At 36.3% G+C, this 12,204-nt stretch overlaps 1 protein-coding gene across 1 annotated transcript; it reads right to left on the bottom strand.

Annotated features, from left to right (window-relative positions):
* Positions 1-7,616: 7,616 nt before the first annotated feature.
* Positions 7,617-11,934, bottom strand: LOC137400507 (zinc finger MYM-type protein 1-like). Its single transcript, XM_068086833.1, has 7 exons — positions 11,812-11,934; positions 11,136-11,286; positions 10,291-10,352; positions 8,978-9,207; positions 8,671-8,816; positions 8,252-8,434; positions 7,617-8,143 (listed from the first exon to the last, which is right to left on the bottom strand). Exons 1-7 carry the CDS (start codon positions 11,932-11,934, stop codon positions 7,617-7,619), a joined length of 1,422 nt encoding a protein of 473 aa, XP_067942934.1.
* Between the last annotated feature and the right edge of the window lie 270 nt (positions 11,935-12,204).

Here is a 12,204-nt window from a genome sequence, read left to right as displayed (position 1 = left end):
ATTTTACTGTGTTCCTTTTGAATTTAGTGGTGTGTGGGCCCGTATGCATTCAATTTCATACATTACACTCTCTCTCAGCTTTCAACCATTGGTAGCTATAAGTGCTGAGTTTATTGTGCTGTGTTTTTTGTATGATGACAGTGTTTCGGTTTGTGCTTACATAAATTAATCATTTTCTTATGTTCTTAAGCCATTTCTTCTGCGCAGAACCTCCTCTGACTGCCATCTTTCCACTCCTCGCATTCTTCACTTAGCATCTTCCAAACATCTAGCATGTTTGTCTCACGCTGCTTTTAGCTTGAATTCCTTTGTATTGAAAACTGATGAGGAAAAAAATAGGATTTTAAAAATATGCTTCAGAGTTATGCTGCCCGATATGAACAGCTAAATCCAGCGTTCAATTGCCCTTAGTACAGAGGAGCTAAATGTCTTTTTAAGTATTGGCTGTTTAAAATACTCTAAACTTACCTCCAAACTGTTTGATTATCCGCTGCTTTGCTACTTTCCCAAAAAACCTGCAACACCAATTTACTTTGCTGAACAGTGTTATGCCAAAAGATCTTTCTCTTATAATATACCTAATTTTCTTCTCTTTAGTTGTTTTGTCTCATGATCTTATCTGCTCTAAGCAGCGTTGACTATTGTAAATAAAGGTTACATCTAACTAAACAATAAAACTAATGATTTAAGAAAAACTAACCAGAGAGTTTCCTCTTTTTGAAAAAATAATAATGAGCAGACAACTATTGACTAGAAAACACGGTAATTAACAATTTTAAGTGAATCCCCACAAACAGCTCAGCGCTCCAACGTAGTGCACGTAGATGGATGGTGAAAATACTTTGAGGAGAAGTTAGTTATCCGCCATTAAAATAAAATATCTACAAAATTGATAGGCTTTGCAGCTGTCACATTTAATCCGCAAGTTTTCTAAGCAAGTTTTTAGTTTTTGATTTGGGTATTATAATAAATACAAAACTTCAATCGATAAAACAGTTAATAGAGTATTCCTATAAGTTACTAAAAACATCCTTATTTGCTAATTATAGCTAGTACGTATGTTACTAAATTATCGAAGCTACGCACTCAGAGCTGCAGACATTTTCAAGCTTAATACATTTTAACCCTGCTGTACAATTTTAGGGGTTTGAAATGCCAGCCATCGGTTTAAGTGTAGTACCAAACATTTCTCAGGTAAAGTATTTTTGAATGAATAAGGGTGTTACAATTTCAATTTCTGGTTGCCTTGATTTACGGTTTCTCTGTGAGATTTGAGGTTTAAACTCCCAAGTGAAACTAGTTTGAATTATGAGTATGACATCCAGTGTTTGATGCTCCCAGTAGGCCATATGATTGTATTGGTATTTATTTCTAATTATGTTTCATTATGTACTCATATCTATTTCTAAATATGTTTCATTATGTACTCATATCTATTTCTAAATATGTTTCATTATGTATTCCGATATATGTTTTCAAATATCTTACCTTATCTACTCATATCTGTTTCAAAATATGTTACATTATGCATTCATATCTGTTTATAAATATGTTTCATAATGTATTCATATCTGTTTTTAAATATGTTACCTTATTTACTCATATCTGTTTCAAAATATGTTACATTATGCATTCATAGCTGTTTTTAAGTATGTTCCATTATTCATTAATATATACTTTTAAATATGTTTCATTGTGTACTCATATCTATTTCTAAATATGTTTCATTATGTATTCCGATATATGTTTTCAAATATCTTACCTTATCTACTCATACCTGTTTCAAAATATGCTACATTATGCATTCATACCTGTTTATAAATATGTTTCATAATGTATTCATATCTGTTTTTAAATATGTTACCTTATTTACTCATATCTGTTTCAAAATATGTTACATTATGCATTCATAGCTGTTTTTAAGTATGTTCCATTATTCATTAATATATACTTTTAAATATGTGTCATTGTGTACTCATATCGGTTTCTAAATATGTTACATTATGTATTTATATATGTTTTTAAATGTTTCATTATGTATTCATATCTGCTTTTAAATATGTTTCATAATGTACTCATATCTGCTTTTAAATATGTTACATTATGTACTCATATCTATGTCTAAATAAGTTTTATTATTTATTCATGTTGATTTCTAATATATGTTTCATTATGCATTTGTATTGACATATGTTGGCTAAATATGTATAATTATGCATTTACATTTATTTCTAAATATATTTCAGTATGTATTCCTATCTATTTCCAAATAAGTTTCATCATATATTCGTATTCATTTAAATACATTTTCCTTATGCAATGGTCTGCTTTTTAGTATTTTGTTGAAATAAATTCAAATCGAAGCGCACATTTTGCAATATTACAGTATTTGGTCTATAGGTAAGCCATTCCCATCGCATTTAGTCTTTTTGAAAAATTATAGATTTCTTCTTAATTGCCTTAAAAACAGCGATGTGTGTATTTCACTATGGCAAATAGTAATTTCCTGTCAATCCTTGTTGATAGCTTTCAATATTTTCATTGTTGTTTCCCAATAGAATTGTTGCATGCGCATTGTAACTCTAATTCTTTAGGCAACACTTTCTGGTCTAATGGCAAAACTTTTTTGGCAGGAAATAAATGTGTACTGAACTTCTCTAAAAAGCTTTCACCTGTTAGATCTGGAAAATTGATGTTGTAGGCAGGGGTGTAGAGCTGTTTTCAAGTGAGGGCGCCGTTTAAGCGACTTATCATATACAACTGGGAGTTTGGGGCGTGGTGAGTCCCCAATGGGGTCTGGGGCGAAATCCCAGCCGCCAAACCATTTGGTGCATTGTAGACTACTGAAAACAACTTTCCTGAGCTTTGCGGATTGGTCATAGAAGATGGTGTGTAAATGATATAGACTATGAATGCTCAATAAGAACACGAGGCAAAAAATGAGATATCTATGATAATTATACATGACATAGTGTATTTTCTGTCAGCATCAAGGAAATATCATCAGCTATCACAGCAAGAAAACTAGAGTTGCCCCGATTTAAATATCTGAATCGGTATTGGCCGATCTTTTCCTTAGAAAATTGGAAACTGCAAATACTTTTTACAGATAAACTATTTACCAGAAAACCGTATTTTAGCCTGCTACACTAATAAAAAAATCATCAGCTGCAAGTTCTTTACCTTTACCTAATGAATTTTGGGCCTGTCATACAATCTATTTCATGTCTATAGCTTAAGGTCTTCCGGTTTGTAAAATGGCGGAAAAACTCACGTGAAAAACTCGAAAAAGAATCACTCGTGTGTGATAGTACACTTGACCTAGTTGGTTTCCATTGGCTATCAGAATTTGTTCTGTTACCTGGGTTCACATTAGATTTACATTGTTAGGCAAACAAATATGGTTTGTTTCAAAAGGAACTACATCATGACAAGAGGGGGTGCTGCTAAAAATACTAACTCTTCCGGTACTGCTGAAGTGAACGATAAAGATAGGATATGCTTCAAATGCAAGCGTGAAGAATGTTTTGGTACCACAGCAGCTAATCAAAAAAACAAAAAAAAACTTCCATTTAAATGGATTGAGTGTGACACATGTACAATACATGTCAATACACTAAATGAGAAATTTTCAAAATATCAAAAAGAATCATTTCTAAGTGTCGATAAAAGCTTAAGCCTTCATGGGCAGATATTGCAAAGTCTAATCAAGGTGAACTGGCTCAAGAACTAAAGAAAGCAGTTGCAGTTTCAACTAACACCCAAGCCATGATCTCCCATGACTTAGAGAACAAAGACAATGAAAGTAGGGTGGTAAACTTGGGAAAAAACATCGAACTCGGGGGAATGAATAGAGCTGACGACGGACAACAGACATTCAACCATGGTCTAAAACTTTTTCTTGCAAGTACTAGGTCATCAAAGGGAAAATGTTCAGAACTTTCTAGTCTCACTCTTAATTATTATCTTATTTGTTCAACTGAAACGCATGTTGACTGTAAAATTAGTAATCACAATATTATAGATTCTACTGACCTTAACCTTTTTAGACTAGACCGTAATGTACATGATGGTGGTGTTTTGATAGCTGCTAAAAAGTCTCTTCAAGCCTCACGTCTTGTCATTAACACTTACGACGAAAAAATGATTATTATCAAAATTTCTCCCAAGCTTATAGTGTGTTGCTATTATCATCCATATGTATCTGTCAAGAACATTAATACGCTGAATGACATATTCATTGATGTCTATGCTTAATTTCCAAGCCACGATGTTGTATTTGTTGGTGACATGAACCTGCCTGGAATTGATTGGACAACTCTTTCTGTAAAGCTAAATGCTCAGTACAAAGAAATTCATTGTAACTTCATCAGCATGATGAATGAAAACAACCTATGTCAGCTAGTTTGATGACCTACTCATGTGTTGGGTAACACACTTGATTTCCTGTGTACTAATAGTGCTGCATGTGTCACCATTACAGACATTATTATACCTGGGCTTAGTGATCATTTTATTGTCACAACTGCGATCTGTATTCCACTGCAAAATTCTAAAATTTGTAGAGCTAGTTCTGAAATAACAATTCATATTTTTTATGAAGCAGAGCATTTTTTCATGAATGCATTTCGATCAGCTGTCGCATTACATGTACCCCACTAAAACATTCCCAGCTCAGAACAATCGGCCAAAACTGCTAAACAAGCATGGGGAAAAACTGCTGGCTAAACAAGAAAAACGCATCTAAAATACAAGGCAACAGGGGATCCATTCTTTCTTTGTCGTTACCAGCAGGAGTGACGGAAAAGTAAAAAGGTTTTGAAAAAAAACTCAAAAAAGACTATCTCTTATATAAAGTCTGTAAGCCTCTTGAAAAGGGTCACTTCAAACCTTTCTATCAGCATGTCAGACAGTCTCAAAATACCTCTAAATCCATCCTATTGTCATTGAAATTATCGAATGGTCTCATTACTAGTGATGAGAAAATGTGTGCAGAAACTTTAAACTCTTTTTTTCACAAGCAGTTCTGCCAAGACGAGCTGATATCAAATTTCTCCTTGATGGATGTACCACAAAAAACTATGGAAGTTACAGCGAAAGGAGTAAGAACACTAATCAAAAACTTGAAAAATAATAAATCTCCTGGACCAGATAATATAAAAAAGAGTGAGATGCTAATACCCCCAGACATTACTGCACAGTGTCTATCACACATATTCCCGGTCTCTATTGATAGTGGGAAACTGCCCAATTGGTGGAAGTCTGCTCATGTCACCCTAATTCACAAGAAAGGCCCAACTGATGAGCCATCAAATTATAGACCAATCTCGCTCACTAGCATTCCATGTAAAATGCTAGAGCATATTGTTCTCCATTATCTAAATGTTGCTCTTGATGAAGTACTGCACAATCGCCAGCATGGTTTCCGCTCAGGTCTCTCATGTGAGACGCAGCTCTGCTCTACTTATCATGACTTAGTTAAGACCGCTGAGACTCGGTCCTGTACCCATGCTGTTGCCCTTGATTCCAAAAAGGCGTTTGATAAGGTGCCACACCGACTGCTTATGTTTAAAATACGACAAATCGAGGGACTTAATTCCCAAATAGCAAATTGGGTTCAAGATTTTCTAACAAACCGCAACAAAGCTGTAGTGATTCGAGGAACATCATCTTCTCAGCTCCCAGTAACTTCAGGAGTCCCGCAGGGCTCTTTCCTAGGGCCCACACTGTTTCTTATCTATATCAACGACCTGCCTGCAGCTGTGAAGTGCAGAGTCAGTTTGTACGCGAATGATACACTGCTTTACTCAGAAGTAAATTCTGCAGAAGACCAAAGAAATTTTCAGGCTGATATTGATGCAGTCTATGGTTGGTCAACTAAATGGAAAATGCCCTTTAACTCAGCCAAGTGTGGACTGATAATATTTGGAAACTTGGAGCAACAACAGCCACAATATTTACTGGGTGATAGGACTCTTACATGTGTCGATACTGTAAAATATCTTGGTGTCACCTTACAGTTTAACCTACGCTTTGATGCACATATTACTGAGAAAACTAACAAAGCTTCCAATGTTCTTGGATGCATCAAACACACCCTATATGATGCACCATCACGGTCTAAAAAACTTGCTTATACGGCCTTGTGTCGTCCTGTGCTGGAATATGCTTGTACAGTATGGAATCCGAGTGACAGACAGACAGTACATAACTTGGAAATGGTTCAAAACCGAGCCACACGATTCATAGCCAATCTTAAAGGTAGAGATAGTGTCAGCAACACCCAAAAAAAACTACGTTTACAATAGCTTGAATCCAGAATAAGAAATCAGAGAGTAGCTTTACTGATGAAGATTCTATCGCATGAAAGTAAGCAAAATGTGCTGGCTTCTGCTTATGATGAGTTTACTACTGACAGAAAGGATACTGCAATAATACACGCGCTGCTGCCCGGAGTAAACCAATATCAATATATGCCGTGACTCGCCTCTTTCATAACAGTTTCTTACCCAAAACCGTTAGAGACTTGACTTAGATCTCAGACTGAAACATAACTCACCCTAATGCTAGAATTTAGGCAAACCAGAATATTAACCAATATTTTACTTCTGAGGTACTGCCTCAAAGCCCCTGGAGCTAATTACAAGTATACTATTACTATCGAGTAAGTATAATAATCATCCACACAGCCGAGGAATCTTTTGACTTTAATTAGGATGTAATAACAAAGTGCGGTATTTCCCAATTACAACGACAGGATTTTTTGCAGCCAATCATGAACAAGATCATAATGCTGAAAAACATGATTGCGGTATAATGTTTCTATTTAATAGCATTGCCAAAGTCATTTGAGCAGTCGGTGCGTATAGTAAGCTATCTCTCTTGATCCTGACGATATGATGTTTTGTTTGTATCGCATAAAATAACCTCAGTGGCTTATCGGTATTCAGCCTGTCCTCCATCATCTGTGACAAGTGAGCCTTCAGTACGACTGGCTATAGCGATAGAAGATAAAGACGTCTCACTGAGAGAATTGAATCACGAACGGTAATTAAAAAAATATTTACTTCCTCTAAATTTGTACAGGGGCGGCAGTTCGTTCAGCAGTAGAAGAGAAACTTCATTATCACAGAGAAAGCTGTGCCACTGACAGTAATTACCATTATTAATAACAGATTTCAAGAAACATTGACTGTTTTGTTACTAGATGCACGATATGGCAGTATGTGAATATGCCAAATATACATGTATATATTTTTTCCATAAATACAAACAAAAAATACATCAATATTTATATTTTTTGCATTATATTTATATTTGCATAATAAAATTAACAATTATCTATGCAACACAAAAGATTTGAATCGCATTATTTTTCAATAAGAACCGGTATATCGAATCGGTATCTGAATCGGCTGGTGAAATTAGAATCGGGGCATCTCTAAAGAGAACCATATGGCTAGAAGTAAAGCCACAAGGATGGCAGCACTACCCTAAATATATATGGATAACACAGCTAGTTGCTTGTAAGTGGCAATATCACGTGCTCTACCAGCAAAGCCTCTCACATATTCAGAGATGACTAGCTGTACATCTAAGCTGTCTGTTTCTGTTTTTTAGGCATGTAACCATAGAGGATGATTCAGTCTCTGTTGACCCATACTGTTACGCATGGCTGTCTTTAACCTTTTAAAGGCACTGAATGACCTTTCACTACTAGCATTTGTGGCTGGCAAAACAATGATGACAAGCAGGTCATTGATAGTGGGAAACAAAGTTTTGAATGCAAAGCAATCTGCTTTAGATGTAGAGATAAAATCAATGACATTGGCAGCTTTGATTGTCATATGCAAAGAAAACAATTCGCTCTCAAAAGTAGGTCTGTCTATCTGATATAGAGAGCAGAGCTTGGTGATCACCTGCATATCGCAGGTAGGATCAGTAAGCACTCTCTCTATATTGGAGTAGACAGTCATACCCTCCTGCCTAAACCTTTTCTTAATGCCATTGATGGCCAAGTCCAGCACTTCCTTGTAGTTCTTCCTTAGCGTTTGGTCAGAGGTGAGTTGAGCAGTGGTGTAATTTGTCTCATCGTATCGTATAAGTGCTCTCTTAGCACGTGGCTCTTTAGGAAGGTTGATGCCTAAAAGTTAACATGCAAATCATGAATGACTACTTTGGGAAACTGCTAAGTAATAAATGAAAACCCTACGGCTGGGTGACAAATAAATAATGTTTTTCAAATACTTACCTAGCTGCTCTCTTTCCTTGTCTACTTCCTCCTTGAAGCTTAGGAACTGCTCCTTCATCGTCTCTAGCACATCTATTGTCTTTTTAACCAGCTTCTGTTTGTCAACAGCAGATAACTTACTGGTCTGCAGTGTTTTGGACAACTTGTATGTAAGTGATACCAGCTTGATGTCAAGTTTCAGTTCTAGACAACAAATATGATACAAATTAGCCTATGAATTTAGTGTGTGATAAGTAAATATTATTCACACAATTCTTTTTTAAACATAGCTAAAACATTACGACTCAGTAGTCATCGCAGATCAGACCATTGCAGTATGAAACTCAAGTCTCAACGGCAAAGAGGTAGAGGCACATTTCACTGTAAGGGCATCATTATGGTGCAGAACTACAATATATTTATTACACAACCAGCCTTACCAAATATAAAGTAATCTTTGTCTCCCCCAATCACTTGACTGATCGATGTTGGGTCACTGGACTCTGCTCTCACTAAAGGCCACAACTCCAGAAGATAGCTGTAGTTTGCCAAAACCTTAGATAAAGTCTCTACACAAACAGTCCATCTAAAATTAAATGTTTCTTTATCTAATGCTCAAAAATTCGATGTCATTAAACCTTTTCAACTTGAAGTGAGTTCAGGCTTGTGCATAGTAAGGTAATTCAATCACGAACATCTACCAGCATTTTCACTTTTATTGGCCACAAAAATTGATAGAATTCTTACCTTGTTGGACAAAATGACACTATTCTCCCAGTTTTCCATCTGAAACTTCCAGTGAGGCACATTTCTTCAATGACTCCAGCATGTGGTTTCTCTTGAGATAAGTTATAAGAGAGCACAGGTCTTTGACAACGGCCATAGTTTCCTTGAGTATCGTGCTTTCTTGAAGAGTCAGCAATGGCTAGATTTAGAGCATGTGCATGGCAGTGAACGTAATGAGCCTTGGGGTTATCCTAAAAACACAGACATTAATGATTAAAATGGATTCAATTCCAAGTTCATGTTACTGTTTAGGTCCAAAATAGCAAGAATGATTTTGGTGTAAATCGTTGAGTACCGTTTGAATGAGAATATATTTTTGAGAAACTAGGTAAATTTCGTATCATTCCATCTTATGTTGCATAACTTTAGAACCATGCTTTGAACTTCACCTTTACACCCTTTCATCACATTAGCACCATCGTAACACTAGCCTCGACAATCTTCAAGTGACAAGTTGAGTCTAATCAGACAATCCTTTGTAGTACTAGTGAGAGCCTGGGCATTAGCTGCAGGTAGTTCGACAAGCCCCACAAAATCCTCATCTGCATCGAAATTCTCGACAATAGTTCTAAACTAAGATCAGTCTCAATCCAATGATAGGTAAAAAGTGATCCAATGAACATGACCATTGCTCTTACTGGCAGGCACCAAAGCGATTTTAGAGGCTTGGAAAGTTGAGACAATAATTGTGTGAAAATTTCAAAATGAAATCGTTGTTACTGTTGTAGTTATTTGTGGCACAAAAAACTTGAAAAGAACCAATTGTATGGCGTCCTACAATTGATATTTTAGAAAATGGATGGCTTACTTACCCAATTATAAGACATAGCTGCTCTTTGTTGAATACATCACTCATTTCATCTGCCATTATAACATAGAACTTCCTCTCTCTGATCCGTTCTACCACCCTCCCGCGACCAAGTCAGACATAGCCTTAAGTATACTATTCTGAATATGAGGAGAGACAAATCGCATCTTGCCAAGGTTGTAAAATGGATTATCATAAATGAACAAAGACAGGGCCTGTATAAAGTTGGAATCTGGTTCACTGACCCGATCCTCTTGATCCTTGAAAATGAAAAAATCACTCGGCATGATGAACAAAGAACTTGGTTTTTAGGTCTGGTCTTGAGCTTGCAAATATTATCACTGGTTGCTGTGAATTGCATTGCATACCATGAATTGGAATGGTTACGGTCTGAATCACTGTCATCGAGTTTACGCAGAAAGAAAAATACACTTTCTTAGCATTTGGTTGTTATCATTCAACTCACTTTTTTGGTGGTGCGACCCCTGATGGCCATGTTCTGTCTGGCAAGGAACTTCAAAGCTTCGACTACCAGAGCCAGCTGTTCATTGTTACCTCGTCTTATATCAGCAATCTACTTGTCAAGCATGGATGATACAGGAGCTTGCTTCATCATCATCTTAGTTGCTTCTCTATGCAGTTCAGATCTCGGGTGACCAGTTAACTTTTCTGTTAGATTATTCTAATTACAACACCCATCCTCCACAAATACTCTTTCCTTTCTCACTACTGCAGATATTCCTACGCAAAACAAGGCTTACCATGGAATAACATACAGTTTTAGAATGAATATTGCAATTCAGTTCAAATATGGTTGGGAAACAACTGAGCTTGGTCCTTGTTGTGGAATTGTAACAAATAGTTGCATTAAAAATCTTGGGACCAAAACGAACACAGATAACAATGTAACATTTTCTTGTAGCTGTGATACAAGTATCACAAAACACAAGGTCCCTTGAGACATCATAATGGATTCAAGGATGTTTGGCGTAGTAGCCATGACTAAATCTCTTCTCTCGCTTAACAAACTTACGCAATGGGTATGTGTAAGTATGTCGGGCTTAAAACTTTAAATAGTCTGGCTCTAAAATATAAAAATTATGGATAACTAAACAGGAGTTTAGATTTGGTGTGAAGGGATCACTTTTTACCATAAACTATGACTTTCATTAGTGTAGTATGTAGTGCAGCGGAGTTCAAGTCACAATCTGCTGATAAGCTATTACAGCCGCTGGGTCATGTTAGCAAATGAAAATATCATTGAGCTTTTATAAAGTGACAGGTGAATACATCCAGTACACATTTTCTCACCTTCAAGCGGTTTAGGTTTAACTAGACCAGCATCAGCATGTGCAGGTGTGTCAGTCTGGATCTCTGGCTCTCTTATTTCTTCTTGTTCTACTTCCTCTGGTTCTTGAGGCTGCTCTTGACCTTGACTTAGAGTGCAATAGAATTTAGAAAGCTACACACAGTATGGCTGTTAGAGAAACAACTTAATATTTAATAAATGGTGAGTTTTAGTTGACATCATATTATATTCATATCATCATACTAAAAAGCTAAGTCATAGACTCAAAGTCAGTGTGTAGATGGACTGTGACTACACCATCATATTCATATGTCTAACATGGGTCTAACACACCAGGAGTCATTGGTGATAGATTCCAATGATGATTATAGGTTGTGGTATGGCTGATAACTTAGTTTGACTCAGTCAGACTAAATGATCAGTCACACCTGACTGCTTTATTTCATCCACTCAGTCAGTGACTTAGTAAGTCTGAGCAAGAATACTTGGTCTAAGTAGAAGAACTAGTAGTAGTAAGTGCAACGACTGCGAGTGTAATATAAATTAAATGATTATTAAAATTTTTAGTTCATATCATAATTGATCTAAATATTTGTTGTATAAATAATAATAAAGGGAATATCGCAGTCTGCTACAAAACCATGTGATTACAAGAAAAATAATTAAAAAAACACTAACCTGCTGCTTTTTCCGCCCAGAAAATCCTGAGAGTTGGTGCCTTTCTTTTAGGTGGTGTGTCACCGACTTCAATGACCTAATATTCACGCCAGGCTGCCGACTTGCTATTGTTCTCAGACTCATTCTAAGCTTCTACATTTAATTTTCTCATAACGCTGCTCTTCGGGATTCGGATCAATGTGAACTACACATAGTGCGTGGCGTTGTGTGATTGTCTCTTGGCAACAACTATCAAAATGGTGACTACCGTGAAAACTAACTTTTTTTCACAACTTTCATTTTTAACCACTTAATATCATTTCCTGCCGATTTTGGGACAAAAAATAAGGGGGTGCCAGGCACACTTGGCACCTTAAGAATCTACGGCCTCGGTTGTACGTTATTTGGGCAACA

This window comes from Watersipora subatra, chromosome 7 (assembly GCF_963576615.1).
Source record: "Watersipora subatra chromosome 7, tzWatSuba1.1, whole genome shotgun sequence".
NCBI lineage: Eukaryota > Metazoa > Bryozoa > Gymnolaemata > Cheilostomatida > Watersiporidae > Watersipora > Watersipora subatra.
Note: the sequence above shows the minus strand (reverse complement) of the source record. Positions and strands in the feature narration are given on the sequence as shown.